This window comes from Mastigoproctus giganteus, chromosome 4, assembly GCF_048544385.1.
Source record: "Mastigoproctus giganteus isolate SK-2022 chromosome 4, ASM4854438v1, whole genome shotgun sequence".
Lineage (NCBI taxonomy): Eukaryota > Metazoa > Arthropoda > Arachnida > Uropygi > Thelyphonidae > Mastigoproctus > Mastigoproctus giganteus.
In genome coordinates this window covers 72,714,874-72,740,955 of record NC_143578.1, presented here as the reverse complement: position 1 = coordinate 72,740,955, position 26,082 = coordinate 72,714,874, and the positions used below count along the sequence as shown (strand labels likewise).

At 38.1% G+C, this 26,082-nt stretch overlaps 1 protein-coding gene across 1 annotated transcript in view; it reads left to right on the top strand.

Moving 5' to 3' along the window:
* The window catches only part of LOC150086829 (uncharacterized), a 641,413-nt gene that overhangs the window by 74,900 nt on the left and 540,431 nt on the right, over positions 1–26,082 (top strand). Inside the window, exons 6-7 of the mRNA XM_090372286.1 lie at positions 3,747–3,845; positions 14,725–14,760. Coding sequence (XP_090228412.1) covers positions 3,747–3,845; positions 14,725–14,760 — 135 coding nt within the window. The remainder of the gene's footprint in view (positions 1–3,746; positions 3,846–14,724; positions 14,761–26,082) is intronic.

Genomic DNA, 26,082 nt, shown 5'->3' with positions numbered 1-26,082 from the left:
CCGCCAACTCTTAAACTACCTAGAAACCTTCCGTCTGATCAACGATCGCCAGTATGGATTCCGTCAGTGTCGATCCACTGGTGATATTCTGGCTTATGTTACCCATTTATGGACTAATTCAATGGAAAGGTTCGGTGAAACACAAGTAGTTGCTCTTGACATCTCAAAGGCTTTTGATCGTGTTTGGCATAAAGGTCTTCTAAACAAGCTTCCATCTTATGGTTTGCTAACTGTTTTTAGTAATTGGTTATCCAGTTTTCTCTCTGATCGCTCACTGAGGGTGATGGTAGATGGCTCTCTGTCTTCTAACTTCTCCACTAATGCCGGTGTCCCCCAAGGTTCAGTTCTTTCCCCCCCCCCCCTTGTTTTCCTCTTGTATATCAATGACCTTCTTCCATTGACTGGAAATCCTATCCATAGTTTTGCCGATGATAGCACATTGCATTCAACTTTCCATTTTGAGAAACCTTGTCCAGCTCAATCAGCTTCAAGTTCTCGAAAATCTGCTGCCAATTCCTTAAATGCCGATCTTCAGGTAATTCTCCAGTGGGGCAAAGACAACTTAGTTGATTTCAACCCTTCTAAAACTCAATCTTGTCTTATATCTCGCAAAAAGGATTCTTCTGCTCCTATGGTTATCTTTAGTGACACTCCGATTTCTAGGCAAAATGATATATCTCTTTTGGGGATTACCCTGACTTCTAATCTCTCTTGGCACAAGCACATTACAAATATTGCTTCCTCTGCATCTAAAAAACTTGGTTTTCTGTTTCGCTCTCGGCGTTACTTTTCTTCCAAACAGCTGCTCACTCTGTATAAATCACAAATCCGCCCTGCCATGGAATATTGTTCCCACATCTGGGGTGGTGCCCCCAAAACCTCTCTCAGGCTTCTTGATTCCATTCAGAAGAGGGCAGTTAGGTTAATTAATGATTCATCTCTAACAGAGTCTCTCCACTCGCTTTCTCATAGACGCACTGTTTCTGCTGCGTGCCTCTTCGACAGATACTTCCATGGGCACTGTTCTTCTGAATTGGCTTCTATAATTCCCGCTCTCTCTTTCAAAACAGTCCGAACACGTGCCACCACCAGCCAACATCCATTTACTGTCCAACTTCAAACCCACAGAACCAACTTTTCACCTTCCTCATTTATTCATTCAACTGCCGTTTTGTGGAACAACCTCCTTCATACGTATTTCCTGAAAATTACAATCTACAGAAGTTCAAGTCCAATATCAACAAATATCTTCTTTCGTCTTCTCAACCTCCAACCCAAGCACGGTACTAAGTACTATAGGTTATAATACCTCTCGTGTTTGGGGTTCTCATAAAAAAAAAAAAAAAAAAAATTTACTTGAGCGTGTACAGAGAAGGGCAACAAGATTGGTGAGGGGAATGAAGGGATCCTCTTACCAAGAGAGGCTTAAGTTCTACAAATTGCAGTGGCTGGAGACTAGGCACCTGCGCGGTGATCTGATTGAGGTATATAAGGTCTTGAATGGGTTGAGCACGCTGAATTCTGATGGGATCCTTCCACTTGTTCAGATTACGAATCTAAGGGGGCATAAATTCAAATTAAGAAAAGACAGATGTAGAATAGATGTGCGGAAATTTTCCTTTAGCCAGCGGGTGGTTAATTGCTGGAACAAACTTCCATCTGTCGTTGTGGAAGTTGATAGGTTGAATAAATTTAAGGAGGAACTGGACAGGCATTTGGAGGGAATGGTGTGATTTTTTTTTTTTTTTTTTTTTGGCTGATGCTGCATAAGCTCATACATTTGCTTTCTTGCATCACATGCCACTACTACTACTACTACTACTACTATAGTAATCAGGATATGCTACTGCAAGAAGATGTAGAAAAATTATGCAGTTGGGCTAAGTGGAAATTGAAGTTTAACATTGACAAATGCAAGATACTGCATATGGTAGCAGTAATTCCAGATTAACCTACCATGTGGTACCACACTCAGGGTGGTGCTGAATGAAAAAAGTCCTGGGGGCAGTTGTGCACAGGCTGCCACGACAGCTCATGAGATTTTGTCAATGGTATACTGGGATAAGAAAGTGGTTTTCTTTTAGGGATATATATGGAGGTGATTATCTCATTTTATAAGGCAGTGGTCAGGCCACATCTTGAGTACTGCATAAAAATCTGGAAACCTCAATTTAGGAAGGATGTGGATTTATTAGAACAGATGCAGAGAAGAGCAGTGAAATTAGTGGGAGATACAAAAGGGTGTTTTTACCAGGAAATGTTTCAGTTTAGATATGGAGATTAGGCATGTGCAAGGAGATCTGATTGAGATGTTTAAGGCTTTGAAGGATTGAATATGCTCATTACTGATGAAATCCTTCTTCTTCTTCAGACTACACACAAGCCAAAATAAATTCAAATTAAGGAAGGATGGTTGCAGGATAAAATTGCAGAAGTCTGCCTTCAGTCAGTAATAGTTGATTTTTGACATACTTCCATCTAGCATTGTATATTTGTTAAGGAGCAATCTTGGACGAGGCTAGTTTGAATTAATTAAAGGGAGAACTAGACAGACTATTAGATTGGACTGATAGGTGATTTGGAAATCAGTTTTTTTTTTTGGCTCATTCTGTATGAGCTTGCTAAATTTATATTAAAATACAGTCCCATGTCTGTATTTTAATATGAATGTGTATTTTTCCAGTGAAATTTAATTTCTAGTACACTATAGACTTTAAAAATCCTCCTGTGTTTTTTAAAAATTTCCTATTTTTTTTGGGAAGCACTGCTGGTTTTTGCAAAAAATAATTTTTTTTCCTATTTTTGCTCAGAAAGATGTTTTTATCCTACTTACAAATGCCTGAGCTCCAGCTTTTTAAAAGTCAAAAGCTTGGCAGAAGTGTTAGTACTGCAACACAGTTCCCTCATTTGTGAGCGGTATGTCCTACAATACATTCATCAAAAGACACTCCCCTTTGGGGTAGTTTATTTGCATGATGCTTTCTTATGATGTCACCCCTTTCTCTGCTTGCTGTTCTCATTGCCAATTGCCTTGCAGATCTTCTATGACTGGAAGGCATTAAGCCTGCCATCTTTGAACTAGAACATCCATTAATGTTGGCTGATTGTCTCATCACTGCCATGATGGGCCCTGTGGCAGTTGGAACTGGATGAGCTGAGTGCAGATCCAGTCATGAAGAACTTCAGGTCTGCATGTGATGTTCGGAATAGGGTGATTTGGTTCTCTTGTTTTTGCCTGCAAAAGAAGATCATGCCTCTTCTTTTGTATGCAAAATTGTCCCAACTTGGCCTTAACTGACTAATTTACAGGGATCATTCAGGTTTTCTGTTGGGATTCTGGATGTACAAGTTTTTTTGAAATTTTTTAAAAATTATATAGTTTAAAAATATTGAAAATAAAAATATTTTTAATATATACTGTAAATATATACTTTAAAAATAAGAAAAGTATAAAAATTAACTTTTGGTCACAAAATGTTTTATTTTTTTATACTTTGTCTTATTATTTTGCAATAACTATAACTAGCTGTGATTCAAGAACAAGTGTAAATGATCAGCCTGCCTTCATAGGCCTATTCAGTTGTGTGTAAATTTCCAACTTATTTATGTAGAAAGTGTTTTCATTATCAAAAACCACTCACTCTTTATAATCATCAAATGACTGTGAGCAAAAATAGTTTTTTTTCACATTGTCATTCGTACTTTTTTGATAATTTTTTAAAAAAGCTGCTTTTTTAATTTTTCAGATGTTAATGAATGTGAAATACAAACACATACTTGCAACCCAATTACAGAGATATGTCAGAACATTGTTGGCGGGTTTCAGTGTGTGGCAAAAGAAGATAGTCAGTCTTTGTCTGCCCATTCTCAACCTGGTCAATGTCCTACAGGATATGTTATGAATTCTGAAACACGTGTTTGTGATGGTAAGTTTCTCTTGATGCTCTACAGAAATTTGTAATTGCCTTAAAAAAATATTATTAAGATTTAACTGATAAGATGCAAGTAAGCAAAGCTGAATAAGAACTTGGCATTACAAAAAACAAGTCAGTCTTAACTAATTCTATAGAATTATATGCTGTGTGTCCCTCATTAATTGTTTTTATTTATTTAATAATTATTTATTTATGGTTACCAAAAACATGAAAGGTAATTAGAACCTGTAGTACTTAGTACCATTTATAGGTTGAGAAGACAGAAAATGCTTATTGATGTTGGACTTCAATTTTTCCTGTTTTAAAGGAAACATGAGAAGGAAGATTGTTCCAAAAAAAAAAAAAAAAAAAAAGGGGGGATAAATGAAGCAGAGAAGAAGTTAAGAGGTTGATGTATGTGTTCAAGTTGGTTTGGAAGAAAGAGGTGGAATTACAAATGCTAGTTCAGAAGAATAGTGGAAATGGATATATGTAGAAAAGGCATGAAGCAGAAGCCAAACATCTGTATGATAGAGAATAGAATGAGTTTGTAAGAGAGGGATCATCAATTTATGTAACTGTTTCCTTTTGGATAGAGTCCAAGAGTTGAAGTGAAGCTTTAAGGACATCATCCCAGATATGGAACAAAGTTCCATGGGAGGGTAGGGTTGTGTTTTTTACATAGTTAGCAGCTGCTTAGAAGAAATGTGATGCTGAGTGCAAAAGGGAAAGCCTAGTTCCCCCCCCCCTGCATATTTATGGTGTGTTTTTGTCAAGAAAGATTAGGGAATAAAGGGTTATCTTTCCTCAATAAAGGTATGTGATCCTGTCTAGAAATCTGAGTGTTGCTGAAGTGAGGGAATAGGAACCAGGTCCATTGAAATGAGCAGTGATTGTGTAATCAACTTGCAGAAGATAAACCACAAAGATGCCAAATTCACTTTCATAATAGTAAATGTTGGCAATAAAAGTGTGCAATTTTTAGATATTTGATATTTGAAAAGTTACAGCTGCTTGTGCAGAATAGTTTGTAAAACTGGAAAGTAGAATATAGTATACTATTATCATCATCTGTGTTTAGGATTTCTAATAAGTGCAAGTGGAAGAAAGAACTGGAACTTGATTCATTATCTCTCCCACTCTTTTCCTCTTAGAGAGCTCCAGAATTAGTTGGTGGGGGGAGACATCCACCATCACATATAGTAAGTTAGAGATGAAATTGACTACTCATTTGCAAGATTTAGCAGACTATAATGAAAGCCTTAATATTTCTACCAGTTGGGTCTATACAGCTAGAAAGTTGAAGCCAGCTGGAATTATGAATGCTTACATCACTAAACAAAACTACTGTTCTCTTAAGAAAGTAGTCAAAGGTTCAGATTAATTTGTTATCTTGGGTGGGGTGAGGGAAACACAATGCTAGTAAATACAAATCTCGTGCAGAGAAGGAGCAACCCTAATGGTAATGATATAATTATCCCAAAGAGATGGCAAAGGGCAACCATCCCTGTTAATATTAAAGTTCATTAATGTTCACTGAAAACCTTATTCCAACTAACATAATGTAGTTTTACTATATGGATTAATAATAACTTGTGTCTTACTTACAGCACAATTATTTCTTTATATTTTCTAGTAAAATATAACACATTCTATAACACACACATATGTGTGTGTTATAGAATGTGCAAAGTTGATCATGTTTAGTAAATGTGTTATGTCAGCCTAATGCTTCATATAAAAAACCAAAGTTTCAGAAGCCCTTGAGTTCTCAGTTGCTAAATATATATAAGTTACTGTCACTTCAAACATTATATATTTTATTCAGAATGCAGAGTCTGGATGATAATAATAATTGGCGTGATGGCCCAGTGGTTACAACACTGGACTACCAGCCTGATGGACCCAGATTCAGGTCCTGCTTTGGCGGAAGCAAATGCAGTTCCATAATGCTGGTAGACTTTTATAATAATAAGTAATAAATTAGAAAAATAAATAAATGAATAAATGATCATTGTGAAAGTTGTTCCAGCGGACCTACCTTCCCCAAGGTCGGAGTGGCGGCCAAGGCAGAGAGTGGCACCACCTCGTGTCACTCCCAAGAACTAACACTAACACTGGACATAAGCTGATGCCAAACAGGTCCACCTCCATAGATGGATAATGTCGCAGAGAAATAATAATCATACTGCATCGAGTGTGGCACAAGATAGTCACTCATGTTCAGGATTTAGGCAGAGGGGATCGGCTCGAAAAGTCGGAGACTGTCTCCCGAGGAAGACAGTGGAACAAGTGATGCTGTCCCTATATGACTACCATAAGAGAAGGGCAAGACCATCCAGCCCCGCCAACTGGAAATGCTTCCTGTGCTAATGTGCTAGTGCCCACCCAGGAAGGAAGAAAACGCCAATGCATGAAGTGGAGCATCGAAATGAATATGTTCATCATGCGAGCATACTACGAAAAAACCAAGCTAGAGACCGATATGACAGTGTACAGGTCAAGACTACATAGCAAGTGGTTGGAACAATTCCCGGATATTCAGGTCACTGAAGAGCGAATAGCAGACCAAAGAAAGACCATCATCATGAAGAACCTAATAGTTTCTGCAATTTTGGAAAAAATCGAGCAGGACATGAGTGATCGACTACAAAGAATATGGTCAATACGAAACCAGAGGAGGAACAGCAAGAAGAAATACAACCCACAGCAGCTTGACAACAATGGTGCAACACTGGAGGCTATCCATATACTGTGTTTCTCTTCCATTAATTCTAGTGGCTGCCATAGCAGCCACTAGAATTAATGGAAGAGAAACGAGAGACCAGAATCAGAAGAACCAAAAACAGAAGGAACTGCTAGCTTGAGAAAGAAGACTTCAGCAGAAGATAGAAGAATTGAGAGTCAAGATAGGCCAATATCTTGACTCAACAGGGTAATAGGAGTAAGAAATTGATTGGAAAAGTGAAGAGCATCCTCAAGAGAGACAGCATCCACAGCAAACACAAGACCAAAATTCAGAGAATAGGAAAATATTTGGACACACTGAAGCAGAACCTTCTTGCACTCAGCAAGAGACTATGCCGATATAAAGCGAGCTCCCAGAGGAAAATAAACAACTAAATCTTTGATGAGGACCAAAGAGCCTTCTACAAGAGTCTTGGAGAAGACGTGAAATATGGAAATGGACCAACCAATCAGAAGACAATCGAGGAGTTCTGGATAACATATGGAGGAGGGAAGTAAGACATAACAGCCAAGCCCCCTAGATAGAACTAGAATGGAAGAATACACAGGACATACAAGTGATAAGAGAGGAAAAAGTAAAACAGTTGATCAGGAACTCCCACAACTGGCAAACCCCAGGAATAGATAATGTCCACAACTACTGGTATAAGAAGCTCACTTGCACACACAAGCACCTAGCAGAGTAGTTCTCCTGAATGATAAGGCACCCAGAGACAATCCCGAAGTGTCTCACTGAAGGAGTTGCATATCTGAAGATTAAAGACCAAGATACAAGAAACCTGGTGAAATACTGGCCAATCACCTGCCTCCCAACGATCTACAAGGTCCTGACCAGCTGCATAACCAAGAAGATATCAGACCACTTGGAGAGCCAGAACATAATGGCCGAACAACAGAAAGAATGCAAGCTGATGAGCAAAGGATGCAAGGAGCAGTTAACCATAGATGCCACGGTTATACAGCAATCCTACAAAAAGCGCCGCAACCTGTACACAGCCTACATCGATTACCGCAAGGCCTTCGACCCTGTGCCTCATAGCTGGCTAATACAGAAGCCGAGAATCTACAAAGTCAATCCGACAGTGACAAACTTCCTAAAAGCAACGATGGTAAAATGGAGTATGACCATTAAGGTCAAGAACATCAAAAACAAGATCAATAACTGTCAGGAGAGGAATCTTTCAAGGAGATGCGCTGAGCTCACTGTGGTTCTGTCTAGTACTCAATCTACTATCCACTATGCTCAACAGCAGCAAGTATGGATATAACCTCAAAGAAGGAATGAAAAACCTGTACACTCTCATCCACCTGATGTACATGGATGACATCAAGCTCTACATGGCAAGACCCGCAGATTGCACCAGGGAAATTTTAGTCAGCCGAAACTACCAGATGCAGACTGGTAAAGGGATCGAAGCCATGATAGAGGGAGAGACCTACACATATCTGGAGATGATGCAGGCCCAGCAATTATAGCACAAGGAAATCAAGGCCTGCCTGACCAAAAAATACCATCAGAGACTCAGAAGCCTGCTCAAAGCAAAGCTGAACGGAGGAAACATCGTTAAAGCCATAAACACTTATGCAGTCCTTGTGCTAACATACTCCTTCGGGGTCATAGATTAGACTAACATCGAGCTGGCAGATATCATGAGAAGGCAAGGACGATGATGACCAAGAGCCACCAACGCCACCCGAAGTCAGCTGTGGAGAGACTGACAGTAGCTCGGAAAGAGGGAGGAAGGGGCCTGATAGATCTTGTTGAGCAACAGAAAATAGTGAGAGCTAACCTGAAGGATTACTTCCAGAAAAATGCAGCAGCACTCTACCAGACAATAAAGAAAATAGACAAGCGGTATATCCCACTCAACCTAAGTGAGGAGTCCCCTCCCACACAGACAAAGGCGCCTCCGTAGCCAGGTGGGAAGGAGCAGCAGTGTGTAGCACAGGCTTCTTGATTAGACTGGGGTTCGAGCCCGTCACCACTAAATACGGAGGATGCGGAAAGGTCAGGGAATGACCACCGCATATCACGGAGCAATATGGCCTTAGTTGCTAATGCTCCTAAAAAAAACCAAATAACAATAACCACACAGACAGCACAAACAAAGCTAGAAAGATGGACTAAGAAGACATTCCATGGTAGACACTACAAGGACCTCCATCAAGATCAGATAGATAAAATTGCTTCCAACGCATGGCTCATGAGCGGGATGCTCTTCCCCGAAGACTGAAGGATTCATGCTCACCATCGAAGACCAGGTAATCAACACCAGAAACTATAGAAAATACATCACCAAACAGCCTGGAGCGTTGTGACACATGTTGATGATGCCACCTGGCCTCAGAAATGATCCAACACATCCCTGCGGGATGCAGGGTGATCGCCCAGACTGAGTACACTCGTAGACCCAACCAGGTAGCCAGGATAATACATCAGATGCTAGCAAGGAAATACCAGTTGATCAAAGAAAGTGTACTGTACTACAAGTATGAACCTCAGGCAGTACTAGAGACCCACAAGCTGTACTGGGACCGCGCCATAATAACGGATAAGACAGTCCCGCACAACAGACCAGACATAACCCTTGTCGACAAGAAGGAAAAGGCTACCTATCTGATTGACATAGCGGTGCCCAAAACTGGCATCCTCCAGAAAACCCATGAGGAGAAAATCAGGAAGTACATGTGGCGTAAGCAAGAAATAACGACCAGCCTGAACAACATGTCAACCACCGGTATGGTGGCAAAGACCCTACATAACAGCCTGGCAATAGGTCTCCCAGAGAACACCTACAAGGAACTCCAGAAAGTCGCAATCCTGAACACCTATAGGATAGTCAGACAGTTCCTCGACCAGACATATCAACAACCACCATGTGTACTTGGTAGCAATACCCATCATGAGGTGGAACCCCCAATCAGGGAGGATTAATATAACAATAATAATAGCAAAAGGAGACCTTTCTGTGAACAACAATTATTAAAGGCCAGTGAGGAAAAGAGTCCAGAGATATATCATGAACATCACATAGGTTGATAGATGAGCATATTCAGAGCATATTCATTTCACAGCATATTTTATATTAAGTGTTTTTATGTACAGTGAAGGTATGCTAATGTTTTTATGCAATTTTTCCAAAAAAATAAAAATAAATAATAATAACTACGGAGCTCCACCCCCTGCCCACAATTTTCTACGTAATATGTAGAGTTGTGACGAAGTAAGTCAAACCTCTTCTATATGAAAGACATACCTGTCAAAACGCACTGATCAATATCTACGAGGATATAAGATGCACTCTTCTCACAAGTATACACTATCTTTGAAAAATCCATGAGGAGTAAGGGGAAGAGTTTTTGCTTTCCTAAAGGTGGCCGCAGTAGTCTCAGAGTTTTTAGATTCTATACAGTGGGATCAATGAATGATGTTAAGAACAGTGAATTCTAAATGGGAGGCCTTCAGGGACTTAATCTTGGAGGGTACTAAGCTTTTTTTAAGAAATACCGTTCAAGGTTCAGGCCTAAATGAATGTCAGATGAATTAATGAGGCTCGTGGTAGAGAAGAAAAATGCATGAGATGCATATAAAATTTCACGAACACAGAAGCCTATGGTAGATATAAGCTATTCTGTAATAAAATCACAAAGAAGTAACCTTCTTTGTGATTTTATTACAGAATAGCTTATATCTACCATAGGCTTCTGTGTTCGTGAAATTTTTCGGCAGGCGATGGCAGATTACGAGAAACCTTTGGCAAGGATGCAAAGAAAAACAGCAAAGAGTTCTTTACTTATGTAAACTCTAGAAGGAAAGGGATGAATCAGATTGGTCCACTTAACATTGATGGTTTGACTATTGATGATCATGCTCAGGTAGCTGATAAACTGAATGAGAATTTTGCATCTACATTCACGCATGAGGAGTTATTCAAGGAGGAGAATGCCAGAAATTTATCAAACTCTAACAAGGAGATAAGTGATTTTGTAATAACTGAGAGCAAAGTGGAGAAGAAATTGTTGAAGTTAAACATAAGAAAGGCACTTGGGGTGGATGGGATCTATCCAGTTATATTAAAGGAGGCAGCAAAGGAAGTAAGCAAACCCTTAGTCATAATTATGAAAGTTTCCTTGGATTCAGAGGAGGACCCCATGGACTGGAGATGTGCAAATGTGTCCCCAATTCACAAAAGGTGATCAAAGGGTGACATGAATAATTACAGACCTGTTAGTCTAACTTCTGTTCCAGGGAAAATAATGGAGTCACTGGATAAGGAAGCAATGCAGGATCATCTGGACAAGACTGCAGTTATAGTTCAAGCACAGCATGAGTTTGTTAAGGGGAATGCTTGTCTGACAAATTTAATTGGATACTATGATGTGGTCACAAAGGAACTGGTTGCAAAGAATAATTTTGATCTCATATACTTGGATTTTAGGAAAGCTTTTGATACTGTGGAACATGGAAGAATACTGTACAAATTGGAGCAGTATGGCATTAAGCAAGTTGCTACAATGAATAAAAGGATGGTTGAGTGGGAGAAGACAGAGAGTGATTATCAATGGACGCTGCTTTTCATGGACTAATGTTATTAGTGGAGTCCCCTAGGGTTCAGTGTTAGGCTCATTGTTGTTTTTGGTATTTTTCAATGATATTGATGAAGGTATATCAGGGTTAATGTCTAAGTTTGGAGACAATATGAAGGTTGGCACGGTTGTTAATGACAGTAATGATAGTACGCTACAGCAACACGAACTGAAAAAGTTGCTGAGAGGTGGCAACTGAAGTTTAACATTGAAAAATGTAAAGTACTGCATATGGGTAGCAGTAACCCCAGATTAATGTATCAACTCGGTGGTACTACACTCAGTGTAGTGGAGCATGAAAAGGACCTGGGGGGTAATTGTGCAGTCAGATATGAAGTTTTGTGAGCAGTGCAAAAAGGCTGTAAGAGCAGCTCATGGTGCCTTTTCAATGATATACAGGAATTTTGCTAGCAGGGATAAGGGAGTGATTGTCTCCTTGTATAAGGCAATGGTCAGGCCACACCCTGAGTACTATATACAGGTCTGGAGGCCTCAATTTAGGAAAGATATAGACTTGCTGGAATGAGTACAGTAAGGGCAACAAGATTGGTGAGTAGAACAAAGGGTTGGTGTTACCAAGAAAGGCTTAAGTTCTGCAAATTGCAGCTTCTGGAGACTGAAGACTTCTTTCACCTGCGAAGTGAACTAATTGAGGTGTATAAGACCTTGAATGGATTGAGCAAGCTCAATGCTAATGGGATTCTTCCTCTTGCTCAGATTACTCACCTGAGGGGACATGAATTCAAATTGAGGAAAGACAGTTGTAGAATTGATGTGCAGAAATTCGTCTTTAGCTAGTGGATGGTTGATAGTTTGAACAAACTTCCATCTGTTGTAGTGGAGGTCAGCAACTTAAATAAGTTCAAGGCAGAATTAGACAAACATTTGGAGTGAATGGATGGGTGAAATCGGAAGTGTTTTTTTTGTTTTTTTTTTTATTTTGGATGTTGCTATGTAAGCTTGCTTTCTTGCATCATATGTCTCTACTAATGCGAAAGTCTTGAGCACCAAGTAATGGAAAACAAAGAAGACTATATTGCCTTCACTCAGGACATATTCTAGAAATGGAAAACCCTGTCCAGGCCATAAACTTTTAACAATCGGATAGTCACTGGATATAAAAATGTAAACATCATTTAGACTTGACCTTTTACCTTCTACCTTTCATATGGTGACCTACACAGTGCTCCCTTACACTCACTTTTGTTCCAATTTCGCCTGTTGGAGGCATCTCCATCTCAGCTGAGGATATCGTTGCTGTTGTTATCAAGGCTCATCTTATCTCCCTCTTTTCTCCCCCTAAATTATATCCTCATTTTCCCGCACGCTCTCTCTCTTCTTTTTTTTTTTTTTTTTTTTTTGTGGTCTCTGTCAAAAAGCTCAGGTGATCCTGGCAGAGACCAGCCAGCGATTTTGTGACTGCCTGGCTACCTCCCAGAGGTTAGTGGTAGGCAACTTGTAGTCTCGTCAGGGGCCCCACAGCGAAAAGCCAGATGACAACACAACTCAACACTACACTTCATAAAACAACACAGTGCTAACACGTCTGGCTTTCACAGAGTACTGTCTTACTGCACAGAGTATATGGCGCTGCTGTGGGAAACCACCAGAGGCACTTCCAACCCAAACACTATGCCACAATGATCGATATCTAATCAGGAAATGACCTATGTAATTATTTACCTGTGCATTTGTAGTGCACACAATTCTCAAAGTTGAATAAATATCACTATGTAATTATTTACCTGCGTTTATATAGGTCACTTAGAAAAAGGCCTGGTAAAAATTCAGATCTTGGGTATCACCCCATAGTTGAACTAAAAGTTAGGAAGAAGGCAGCAATTGGCAGTTGCCACTCACTGTTTAGCCCTACCCCCCTTTCTTCTTATGTTGACATGCCTAGGGTGTTTATCCCCACTTGCCACTGTTTTAAAACTGGGAACTTGTGGGGGATAAGCACCCTACCTAAGCTAAGCACTCCTCTTCTACATAAAACAGTCAGAAACAAAATGCATTCACAATAACCACCCAATCACAGGACTTGACCATACAATCACCCCGTTCCACGACCACGCCCTCTGCACAGAGACAAGTGGTACCCAAATAATAGATTTTAGCCAAAGTCCTTTTGCTTCGGGTTCATTAATGCACAAGGAATATTGTTGTATCTGAAAGAGCAGGACTAAAATATTTAACTGGAATATTTACAAACTATAAAAATATTTAAAATATTTATGAAATACTAAAATATTTATAAATATACAATATTCATTAATATACAAAAAAATGTTACAATGGAAATCAAATGTTAGACAATGAAGCATGTGCACGAGGCTGGTGAACGTTATGGAGGCAGTTGTAAATAATTAATTGCATTTGTAGTGACGTAATTGCCTCACCCTCTTCTCCTATTGGCTCAAATAAATATTACCAGGAGCAAAACTTTTTTAATGTATAGAAAGATAATAAACAAAATAAGTAACTTTATTAAATTGTGTTCCTTATTTGGTGGCCAGCAGACTTTCTGCTACAAGTAAGTGTATAGCATGTTTAGTTATGGCAGTTGAAAGTGCTTGTTGCCAAAAATAAATGCATAGATACAAAGCTATCAGGTTTATTGTTTGTTTGTTATTTGTTTTTTAGGAGCATTTATGGATTTTCATAAGAATTGAACTAAATATTGTTTAATTTTACCATAATACAGTAGACTTCCAGAATAATGGCACATTCAGGGATTCAAGGTGCCGTTATTTTAACTTTTTCAGTTATCTCAAAAGTTTTATTTTTTAATATACTTAATGCAGAAATAATGAGGCTAAATAACAAATACAATTTTATTAACTGCACATAAGAAACGTAAACATGTTGATGATCCAATGTTATATTCTGTCATTTATGCCTGCTTCCGCCCTGTTCTATTTTCTTTATTATATCAAGTTTAGTCTGCGTGGTAGCAGTGGTATTGTCACCGTCCTCCCCACACTGGGTGGAAAAGGTCCAGATTCGAATCCCGTCAATGATGCAAGGAACTTTTATGGGTTTTTTTTACTCCATGGCTGAGTTAGTTGGTCTCAGGTGTAGATATCAAGGGGGGTTTTTTCCCCCTCAGAAACTGAGGTTTTTTGTCCAGCAAAACAGGAAAATTGACCAGAGATCACATGGGTATATTGTGGCTCTCTGGTCATGAAGAATATATTCTCTCAGAGTCATTCCTCTCTAATAAATGATATATGCATTTTGTCATTTTATTTCTGGTCATTTTATCTTAAATTGCAGTATTAAATATATATTAACACATTCTAGTTTAATATTTGTGGAGCAAAGTCAGTTTACCACAAAATTAAAAAAATTTGTATTACAGATGTTGACGAATGTTTCCAGAAAACAGATACCTGTGATCGTCAAACTCAAGTATGTTCTAACACTATTGGATCTTTTGCATGTACTGCTATTGTTTCTTCCCAGTGCCCTCCAGGTTTCAAGTATCACAATTCCAGTGATCGATGCATTGGTAAATATCTTTTGATTTTTATAAAATACTAAGTACTTGTATTGTGATTAACTGGATCTTATTGAAAGATTGTAGAACTTGTAAATATTAAATTGTAGAAAAAAAAAGAAATACTAAGAGTTTTACAGTATTTATTAGGCTGAGGGTGCATTTTGTATTCGGTGATTGCTTACAATATCTTTTTAATGTAGCAAAAGGTAGAAATTTCGTCACGGTTATTATGAATAGTTAGCTTTTTGTTTCTCCTCCCCATATGCATTACCTCTCAAACATTTTTTGTAGTGATAGTAAAGTTTTTCAGAAAGAAAGAAAGAATTAAAAAAAACACAGAAAGATCTCACAATGGCTTATTTACCTATACTAGAATTGGCCATATGATTTTTCATATGGCCAATGAAAAGGCCATATGAAACAGGTAGGCCACATTGAATTGTTAAATGTATGGCAAATTGGAAATGTGAATCTATATAGTTGCTAAAGCAAACACCAAATAAAGAAAATTTAATATTAGAAATCTCTCTTTAATGTAGGACTCTAATAAATCAGTATACCATTTACAGAAATGATATACTGATTTAGAGTTTCATGAATTTTGAAAGACATCATTTAATTTTTAGTCATAATTAAAGGTTTTTTATTTTGGCGAATATAAAAGTGAAATGCACTTTACTTTTGTCACTTAAATTATTTTGCTGTATTTAAAGAATAATTTTGATATATAAATTTATTTTTCCCTGCTTTAAATGGAAAAAAAAATTCACATATCTCTAAACAGTCTTATGTTTTGCTTCTTTAAAGCACAGAACTTTTTTTTTTTTTTTTTTCCAAGTCTTATTTTTAAAGAATTATGTTCTTACATCTTTTTAAAAGTATCATAATAGGAATACCTGGAGACTGTATTAGTTGTCCCTGTTTACAGCTAGAGACAGCTAATATAAAAAAATAAATAAATAAAAATCTCTTTTCACAAAGAGTAGGTATCCTGATGTAGTTTTAGTTCTGGTATAGCAATATGATGCAAGTATTAAGTAGAAACAGTCTCAAAATATATCTGTTATGTATATTTGATCTGCGGACTTACTTAACAAGTACAAGTCAATGTTGTAAAAAGTCACAAGTTAGAGTTAAATATGAGAGTGCCTGCAATTCTGATCAGACATGATAGGAGGGAATATATGATTAGCATTAGTAGTAGTGGCATATGATGCAAGAAAGTAAGCTTATGCAGCATCAGCCAAAAAAAAAAAAAAAAAAAACCCCACTCCCATTTCACCCCTCCATTCGTTCAAAATACCTGTCCAGCTGGGCCTTAAATTTATTTAGGCTATCAACTTCCACAACAAAGGATGGAAGCCATTTCCACCAACCAACTACCCGCTGGCTAAAGGCAAATTTCTGCACATCTATCCAACATCTGTCTTTCCTCAATTTGAATTTATGCCCTATCAGGCGATTATTCTGAGCAAGAGGAAGAATCCCACCAGGTTTGGCATGCTCAGACCATTCAAGGCTTTATACACCTCACCGATGAGTATCAGATCACCTCGCTGGTGCCTAGTCTCCAGACACTGTAATTTGCAAAACTTAAGCCTTTCTTCGTAAGAGCAACCCTTTGTTCCATTCACTAATCTTGTTGCTCTTCTCTGTACTCATTCCAGCAGCTCTACATCCTTCTTGAAATGAGGCCTCCAGACCTGTATACAGTACTGAAGGTGTGGCCTGACCATTGCCTTATATAAGGGAATAATCACCTCCTTATCCCTGCTAGAAAAATTCCTATATATCATTGACAAGACACCATGAGCTACTCTTGCAGCCCATCTACACCGTTCAGAGAACTTCATATCTGCCTGCACAATTACCCCCAGGTCCTTTTCATTCTCTACCACTGTCAGTGTAGTACCACAGAGTTGATACGTTGCTCGGGGGTTACTGTTTCCCATACGTAGTACTTTTCATTTGTCAATGTTAAACTTCATTTGCCACCTCTCAGCCCATCTGCTCAACCTTTCCAGATCCTGTTGCAGCAGCAACATAGTGTCAGTAGTGTCCTTAACAACCCTGCCAACCTTTGTATCATCTGCAAACTTGGACATTAAGCTTGATATACCATCATCAATATCATTTATAAATACAGAAAACAATAATAGACTCAACACTGAACCCCGAGGGACTCCACTAATAATATTAGTCCACAATGAGCAGTGTCCATTGATTACCACTCTCTGTCTTCTCCCCCTTTATCCATAGCAGCAATTTGCCTCCAATGCCACACTGCTCCAATTTGTGCAGCAGTCTTCCATGTGCAACAGTATCAAAAGCCTTTCTAAGATCCAAATATATAATATCAAAGTTATTCATTGCATTCACTTCTTTTGTGACTGCATCATAGTATCCAATCAAATTGGTCAGGCAAGACTTTCCCTTAACAAAACCATGCTGTGTCCGAGCTGTAACTGAATGAAGTCTTGTCTAGATGATCCTGCAGTGCTTCTTTAACCAGTGCCTCCATTAATTTTCCTGGAACAGAAGTTAAACTCACAGGTCTATAATTACTTGTGTCAGCCTTTGATCCTCCTTTGTGAATTGGGGTCACATTTGCACATCTCCAGTCTATGGGTACCTCCCCTGAGTCCAAAGAAGCTCTTATAATTATGGCTAAGGGTTTGTTTACTTCCTTTGCTGCCTCCTTTAACATAACTGGATAGATCCAATCCACCCCGGGTGCCTTTTTTTTATGTTTATCCTCAACAATTTCTCCTCCACTTTCCTCTCAGTTATTACAAAATCATCTAGCTCACTGCCAGAGTTTACTTCACCTCTGGCATTCCTCTTCCTGAATAACTCCTCATGTGTGAATGTAGATGCAAAATACTCGTTTAGTTTGTTAGCCACTTGAGCAGTATCCTCAACTGTTGAACCATCAATATCCAGTGGACCAATATGATTCATCCCTTTCCTTCTAGAGTTTACATAGGTAAAGAACTCTTTTCTGTTTTTCTTTGCATCCTTTGCCAATGATTTCTGATAATCTGCCTTTGCCTGCCTAAGTTTGGAATATCTATTCTTAAGTGTTTCGATCTCCTGTTTGCGTTCATCCTGAAATCATTACCTGAAATCATTGTTGAACTGGGCTATGAGGATTGATTTTTTGTGAGAGAGGCGGCTGTAGCTGTCAAAATGTAAATAATTCCCCTTATTGATAGGTTTGTGGTATATTTTTGTGTTGATTGTGGTGGCATTTCTTGTTAATGTTAAATTTAGGCAGTTGATCCTGTTGTTTTCTTCATTTTCAGTTGTGAATTGTAACCGATCATCTACATTATTCAACTCATGGAAGATGGTATTTATAGTGTGTGGTTTGCCTATAAGCAGACAATCATCTACGTGCCTTCCATAAAATTTAAAGGGTGGGGAAGAGTACTTGGAAATGATGTGGTTTTCTATTTCCAGGAGGTAAAATTCGGAGAGATGTCCACTTATGGAACTGCCCATTGGTATCCCATATACTTGTTGGTAAAAATAATTTGCTGATAACAGTATATTTAGTAAGATTGTTATATCCAAAATATCTAATTTTGTTCTGTTTTTAAGTATGGGATCGTTACATAACATGTCTTGAGTGGCCTTCACAGCTTTTTGAAGGTGTACATTTGTGTATAGTGATTTTATATCGAAGGAATATAATTTGTCATCAGGTTCTAATTTTATATTTTTGATTGACAAAAATAGTGTTCTGTATTTTTCATGCAATATTTGGAATAATTCGTTAGGAGTTTTAGTATGCCAACCACGAATTTTGCTAAGTTTGTTGATGTATTTTTGAAACTTACTATGGGCCTCAATGGTTTGTCTGGTTTATGCAACTTGGTGACACCGAATATGTAGGAGGAACGTCTAGTATGGGCTAACAGGTCTGTGTGAAAATTGCTGGTAATATTTTCTTTGGAGTGTAATCTTTTTAGTTCTTTTTCGATTTTTGATCTGATGGTGGGGATAGGATTTTTGCCTAGTTTCTAGTATGTGTTTGTACCTTGTAGGAGGTTTGTCAATTTGTTGTCATAATTGGATTTGTTTATTAATACTATTGAGTCACGTTTATCAGCCTTTTGAATGATGAAGTTTTTATTTGTGGCTAATTTTTTGATGCATTGAAATTCCTCTTTTGAAAGGTTAAAAGTAAGATTTGGTTTTTTTGTTTATTTCATTATTTATTTGTTTGATTAGTTTTTTTCTATTGCTGTGGCTGTCTAACCCTGTTTGGACTTTTTTTACATATTCGTTGTATGGTGTCTTTTTTGGGGTCACTCTGTAATTGAGGTCTTTGTAGAGAAGATTGCGTTCGTCTTTTGTTAAGTTACAGTTGGATAGGTTGGTTAAGAATTCACTGTTCGCGTAATCCAGCGGTTCCCAACCGGTGGTTCACGAATCCCCAGGGGTTTGCGAAAGTGTTCCAGTGGGTTCACACTAAAAATTCTATAATGGCATCTGCTTAGATTTACATAAGTATATTGCTGTAAACTACAAAATATAACTAGCACATGCTTCTTGATTAGACCGGGGTTCGAGCCCGTGACCATCAAATACAGAGGATGCGGAAAGGTCAGGGAATGACCACCACATATCCCGGAGCAATATGGCCTTAGTTGCTAATGCTACTAAAAACCAAATAAACAAACAAACAAAATATAACTAATAATAAACAATAAAATAAAATCAAATTAAAAGTAAAGAATTGCCAAAGAAAGAAACCACATCTCCCTCAATTCCTTATAATTAGTTTACTATCTTATAGTATATCATGTTAAATAAATATGTTTTCCATACTAAATTTTTTTTGATTCTCAAGGACGATTGTTATGTACAGGTACTTTTTTTTAATAACCTATAGTACTTAGTACTGTGCATGGGTTGAAGGTTGAAAAGTTGAAAGAAGATACTTGTTGACATTAGACTTGAACTTCTGTTGATTGTAATTTTCAGGAAATACATAAGAAGGAAGGTTGTTCCAGAAAACCGAAATTGAATGAATAAATGAGGAAGAAGAAAAGTTGGTTTTGAGTTTGAACTTGGACAGTAAAAGGATGTTGACTGGTTGCGGCACGTGTTTGGATTGCTTTGAGAGAGAGAGAGAGAGAGAGAGAGAGAGAGCAGGAATTATAGAAGCCAATTCAGAAGAACAGTGCCTGTGGAAGTATCTATAGAAAGGTCTATGAGACAGAGAGCGGAGAGACTCTGAGATGAGACTGTTGCGCGGTAGCACAGTGGTATGGTCACCGTCCTCCCCATACCGGGCGGAAAAGGCCAGAGTTTGAATCCAGTCGGTGACGCAAGGAACTTTAATGGGCTTTTTTCACTCCATGGCTGAGTTATTCGGTTTCCGACACAATAAGTATGTGGGTAGATGTAATAATTTACGGGTGACCCTAATATTATAATTTGAGTTTTTTTTTTTTTTTTTTTTTGTTAGAGATGAGACATTAATTAACCTAACTGCCCTGTTTTGAATGGAATCTAGAAGCCTGAGAGAGGTTTTGGGGGCACCGCCCCAGATGTGGGAACAATATTATGTGGTAGGCCAGATTTGCGATTTCTGCAGAGTCAACAACAGTTTGGAAGAAAAGTAACGCCAAGAGAAAAAGAGAAAACCAAATTTTTTTAGATGCAGAGGAAGCAATATTTTTATTAATATTAATAAATAAACAAACAAACAAACAAACTCAATAGTATTAATAAATAAATGGAGAGATTAGAAGTCAGGGTAATTCCCAAGATCTTGCCTAGAAATTGGAGTGTCATCAAAGATAAACATAGGAGCAGAAGAATCCTTTTTGCGAGATATAAGACAGGACTGGACAGGAGTTTTAGAAGGATTGAAATTAAGTTGTCTTTGCCCCATTGGAGAATTACCTGGAGATCAGCATTTAAGGAAATGGTAGTGGATATTTGAGAAGTTGGGGCTGTTTGAGTACAGCAAGGTTTCTCAAACTGGAAAGTAGAATGCAATGCGCTATCATCAGCAAAACTATGAATAGGATTTCCGGTCAATGGAAGAAGGTCATTAATATACAAGAGGAAAAGAGTGGGAGAAAGAACTGAATCTTGTGGAACACCAGCATTAGTGGAGAAGTTAGAAGATAAGAGAGCCGCCTACCATTAACTAGTGAGCAGTCAGAGATAAAACTGGATACTTAATTACAAAAAACAGCTGGCAAGCCATACGATGGAAGCTTCTTAAAAGACCTTTATGCCAAACACGAACAAAAGCCTTGGAGATGTCATGAGCAACTGCTTGTGTTTCACCCAACTTTTCCACTGAATTTGTCCATAAATAGGTAATACAAGCCAGAATATCACCAGTGTGTATCTACACTGACTTATTCATACTGTCGATCGTTGATCAGACAGAATGTTTCTAGATAGTTTAAAGAGTTGGCGGTTAATTGATTTCTCCATTACTTTAGAAAAAATAGAAGTAATTGCAATGGGACGATAATTAGATGGGAGGGATTTGTCACCCTTTTTAGGAACTGGCTGGAAATGGGCAAATTTCCAAGCAGAAGGCAAAACACCTTTGGAATAAGGAAGTGAAAAAAGCGGCAAAGAACATAATTATGTTCAGGAGCTCAGGTTTTGAGAACAAGTGGAGAAATACCATCAGGACTTGGAGCTTTCTTAGCATCAGATTCATCAAAATCCTTCTGATGGAAGACCACAAGATGCATTGAATGGAGTGTTTGAGGTGATTTACCAAGATCATCAATATATGAGTTGGAAGAAAAAAAAATAGGATTCCAGCATGACAGCTTTATCTTTGGCTGATGTGGCAACAGAACCATCTGGTTTTGACAGAAGTGGGAACAGAGATGGGCAAAAATGGTTGGCTACTATTGGACAAGAAGCAAGTTTTCTTCTGCTAGTCTGTTCAAAATCTAGTTTGGACTGATTAATAACTGCTTTACAAAATATAAATAATAAATGATATAAGCCTTTGAAATAGGATTATTCACTGAAGCATTTGTCCGACACATTTTAGCGGTTATGAAACATCAAATAGCTAAATTTGGATATATGACCTAGAGTAAAAAAATATGTGGAGGTCCTAAAGTCTCGAAACTTTATTAGACAGTTGGACAGACAAATTGAGTAGTCGAGACCCGCTAATTTTTGTAAAATCGGACAAATGCTAATAATTTATTGTAATTTTTCCTTGTAGAGGATCTGCGATCTCATTATGGATTTAAAATAAACTTTGTTGATTTAAAAGGGTAGTATAGGCTATTTTTGGAAATTTTATAGGAATATTAAACTTTAGGAATATTATATATTTTATTTTAAGGCAGAAGAATATTCTTACCTGAATATTCTTCAGGGATGGCTGCATCTGGGAGAGGTGTAATTCAGAAGTTGTAATTGTAATTATATGGAAGGAGGACAAAGGAAAAAGCCAGCTTTTGTCCTAAATCCTTGCATGGGGAGTAATTGTAGGCATAAAGGGAGATGATGTCCTGAAGCCTGATAGGGGCTTTTCATTAATGCCATCTTCAAAGGAGGATGAATATGTGCCTTCAAAGGAGGATGAATATGAATTGAGATGAATTCTTCATCTCAATCAGATTATGCACTTGGGGGGGGCATAAATTCAAATTGAGGAAAGACAGTTGTAGAATAGATGTGTAGAAATTTGCCTTTAGCCATCATCTGGTTGATTGCTGGAACAAACTTCCATCTGTTGTCGTGAAAGTTGATAGCTTAAATAAATTCAGTGATGAACTGGACAAACATTTTGAGCGAATGAATAGGTGAAATTGGATTTTTTTTTTTTTTTTTTTTTGGTTGATGCTGTATATAAGCTATATATAATGCTGTATGCGATGGTGTACTTATAAACAGCAGAGAAGGCATAATTCAAATAGCAGAAGACTACTATAGAGAATTATACAAGGAGCGAGGGAATGATGCCAGCAGTGGGGAAGATGGATTGCAAAGTAGCAACACATACGACATACCTGATATTCTTCCTGATGAGGTAGAACATGCATTGAAGAAAATGAAGAATCAGAAATCCCTGGGGGAAGATGAAGTTACTGTAGAATTGTTAAAATTGGGAGGAAGAGACATAACACAAAAACTGGCAAGGCTCTTCACAAAGTGCATTAGAAAAGGTGTGATGCCTAAGGAGTGGAATAATGCAATCATAGTTTTGCTGCATAAGGAAGGAGATAAATCATAAATTGGAAATTATAGACCAATTAGCTTGTTATCCCACATCTACAAGTTGCTCACGAGGGTCATTACTAACAGATTAGAAAGAATACTTGTTGAGAATCAGCCAAAAGAGCAAGCTGGCTTTAGGACAGGATTCTCAACTATGGATCACCTTCACGTAATATCACAGCTAATGGAGAAAGCAAATGAATATAAAACACCATTATGCCTGGCATTTGTGGATTATGAAAAGGCATTTGACTCCATACAGCATAAGGCAATGTTTCGGGCACTGGAAAGACAAGGCATAGATACTCCATATATTATGATTTTGAAGAAAATATATGAGAGTGCTACCTCCTTTATTAGACTAGACAAAGACAGTAGGAAATTTAAAATCGAGAAAGGAGTTTGACAAGGAGACACAATATCTCCGAAGCTGTTTACTGCTGCCCTTGAGGAAACTTTCAGAAGATTATACTGGTCGCAGAAAGGAGCAATGTGAACGGAGAGTACCTAAACCATTTACGATTTGCAGATGACATTGTGGTCATAAGCCATGATCCCAAAGAACTAGAGGAAAATCTTAATCAGTTATGCACAGTTAGTAAGGATTTTGGACTAAAGATGAATATGGCTAAAACAAAAGTAATGATAAACAAGTATGCCACAGAAAGAGAAATAATGACTGAAGGATCAGTAATTGAAAAGGTGGAGTCATATACTTATCTAGGACAAGTTATTAGCTGTAATAATGATAAATGGCTGGAAGTCAAGAGAAGAATAAATTTTGGATTGATAGCATTCAGGAAATATAGTCACATACTGAAGAGCAATATCCCAGTTTGTTTGAAACGTAAAATAATGAACCAATGTATACTCCCCACCATGACTTATGGAAGTGAAACTTGGGCACTCACAAAAAGAATGGAAGAGAAGCTGAGAACTACACAACGAGGAATGGAATGAATTATATTGGGAATCAGACTGTTAGATAAGAAGAGAAACACATGGATTAGGCAGCAAACTCAAGTAAAGGACATTCTTATCAAAACTAAAGAACTAAAATGGTCTTGGGCAGGACACATAGCTCGAAGACATGATGACAGATGGACTAAGAAAATAACAGAATGGTATCCAAGAGGAGCTAGAAGAAAACCTGGAAGACAACAACGGAGATGGACAGATGAAATTCATGAGTTTGTGGGTAGTAAATGGATGGCCAGTGCTCAAAACAGAAGGAACTGGAAAGTTTCTGGAGAGGCCTTCATCTTGCAGTGGATTGAAAATGGCTGTTGATGATGTATATAAGCTTGCTTTCTTGCATTAGCAACTAAGGCCATATTGCTCCATGGATATGTGGTGGTCATTCTCTGACCCTTCGGTATTCTCCGTATTTGGTGGTCACGGGCTCAAACCCCGGTCTAGATCAAGAAGCGTGTGCTACGCACTGCTGCTCCTGCCCACCTGGCTACGGAGGCACCAGATAGAGAATGAAAAGGACCTGGGGGTTAATTGTGCATGCGGATATGAAGTTTTCTGAGCAGTGCAGACGGGCTGCAAGAGTAGCTCATGGTGTCTTGTCAATGATATACTGGAATTTTTCTAGCAGAGATAAGGAGGTGATTATTCCCTTGTATAAGGCAATGGTCAGGCCACACCTTGAGTACTGTATACAGGTGTGGAGGCCTCATTTCAAGAAGGATGTAGAGCTGCTGGAACGAGTACAGAGAAGGGCAACAAAATTAGTGAATAAAACAAAGGGTTGCTCTTATGAAGAAAGGCTTAAGTTTTGCAAATTACAGTGTCTGGAAACTAGGCACCGGCGAGGTGATCTGATAGAGGTGTATAAAGCCTTGAATGGTTTGAGCATGCTCAATACTGATGGGATTCTTCTCTTGCTCAGAATAATCACCTGAGAGGGCATAAATTCAAATTGAGGAAAGACAGATGTAGGTTAAATGTGTGGAAATTTGCCTTTAGCCAGCGGGTGGTTGGTTGGTGGAACAGACTTCCATCCCATGTTGTGGAAGTTGATAGCCTAAATAAATTTAAGGCTCAGATGGACAGGTATTTCGAATGAACGGAGGGGTGAAATGGGAGTGGTTTTTTTATTTTTTATTTTTTTGTGATGCTGCATAAGCTTGCTTTCTTGCATCATATGCCTCTACTAATGCTAATGCTTATCTAACAGGTGGTTATGTCATCTACATTTAATATCGTTAGTCCCAACATGAACCATAGTTGTTGTTCCTGGCGAACACACTATGGTTCTGGACTACCTATCTTTATCACAAAAAATATTTCTCATTTCCCTGACAATAGTCTCCTAGTAAAACCAAATCACCTTCGACCAGTGCAGTCTGCACTTGACTATTCTTTTCTGTTTCCCGAATCGAGGGGGTGCATCACTTGGCAGGTCAGGAGATACTTGAGTCTCTAACAAGCTCCCAGATACATTTGTTTCTAGGGTATGCACTCTTTTCTTCAGTCACTCAAATTCTTCTCGTAACATACCAAGTTGTAATTTGAGATCGGTACGCTGCTCCTTACATCGATTGCAAAGAAAAGAATCACCAGATGAGCTAGGTCTGTCTACTAGACCAGCCTCAGAATACATGCCACAGGCTATGTAGATGACGAAGTCGTGACTCACTCTGGAAGTGCATGCAGGCACTTCCGTTTATGAGTCCCAATGTCCCTGGACTTTGTATTGTAAGTGGATCTTGTAGCAACCATAATTAAAGTAAAATTTATACTTTACAAAGGCTACAAAATTTAAATTTACAATATATTAAAGAATTTATGTTAACAACATATTGCAAACAGTTTAAACTGTTGACAAAACTTAAATCACTATAAAAAGTTAAATTTTAGCTACTGAATGAAAGTTACGAAATTTCTGCCAAAATCTTGAAAACCAAGGCTATCTGAACATTAAGCTATTAGTTTTTGAAATACTTTACAAATTTAATCTTACTATATACTATGGAATTTAAATTAACAGAGTATAACAGAAATTATACTGCTCACAAAACTTAATCACTGGTGAAATTTAATTTATGCTACCCACCGAAAGTTACGAATTTGCTGCCAAAATATTGATAGCAAAGG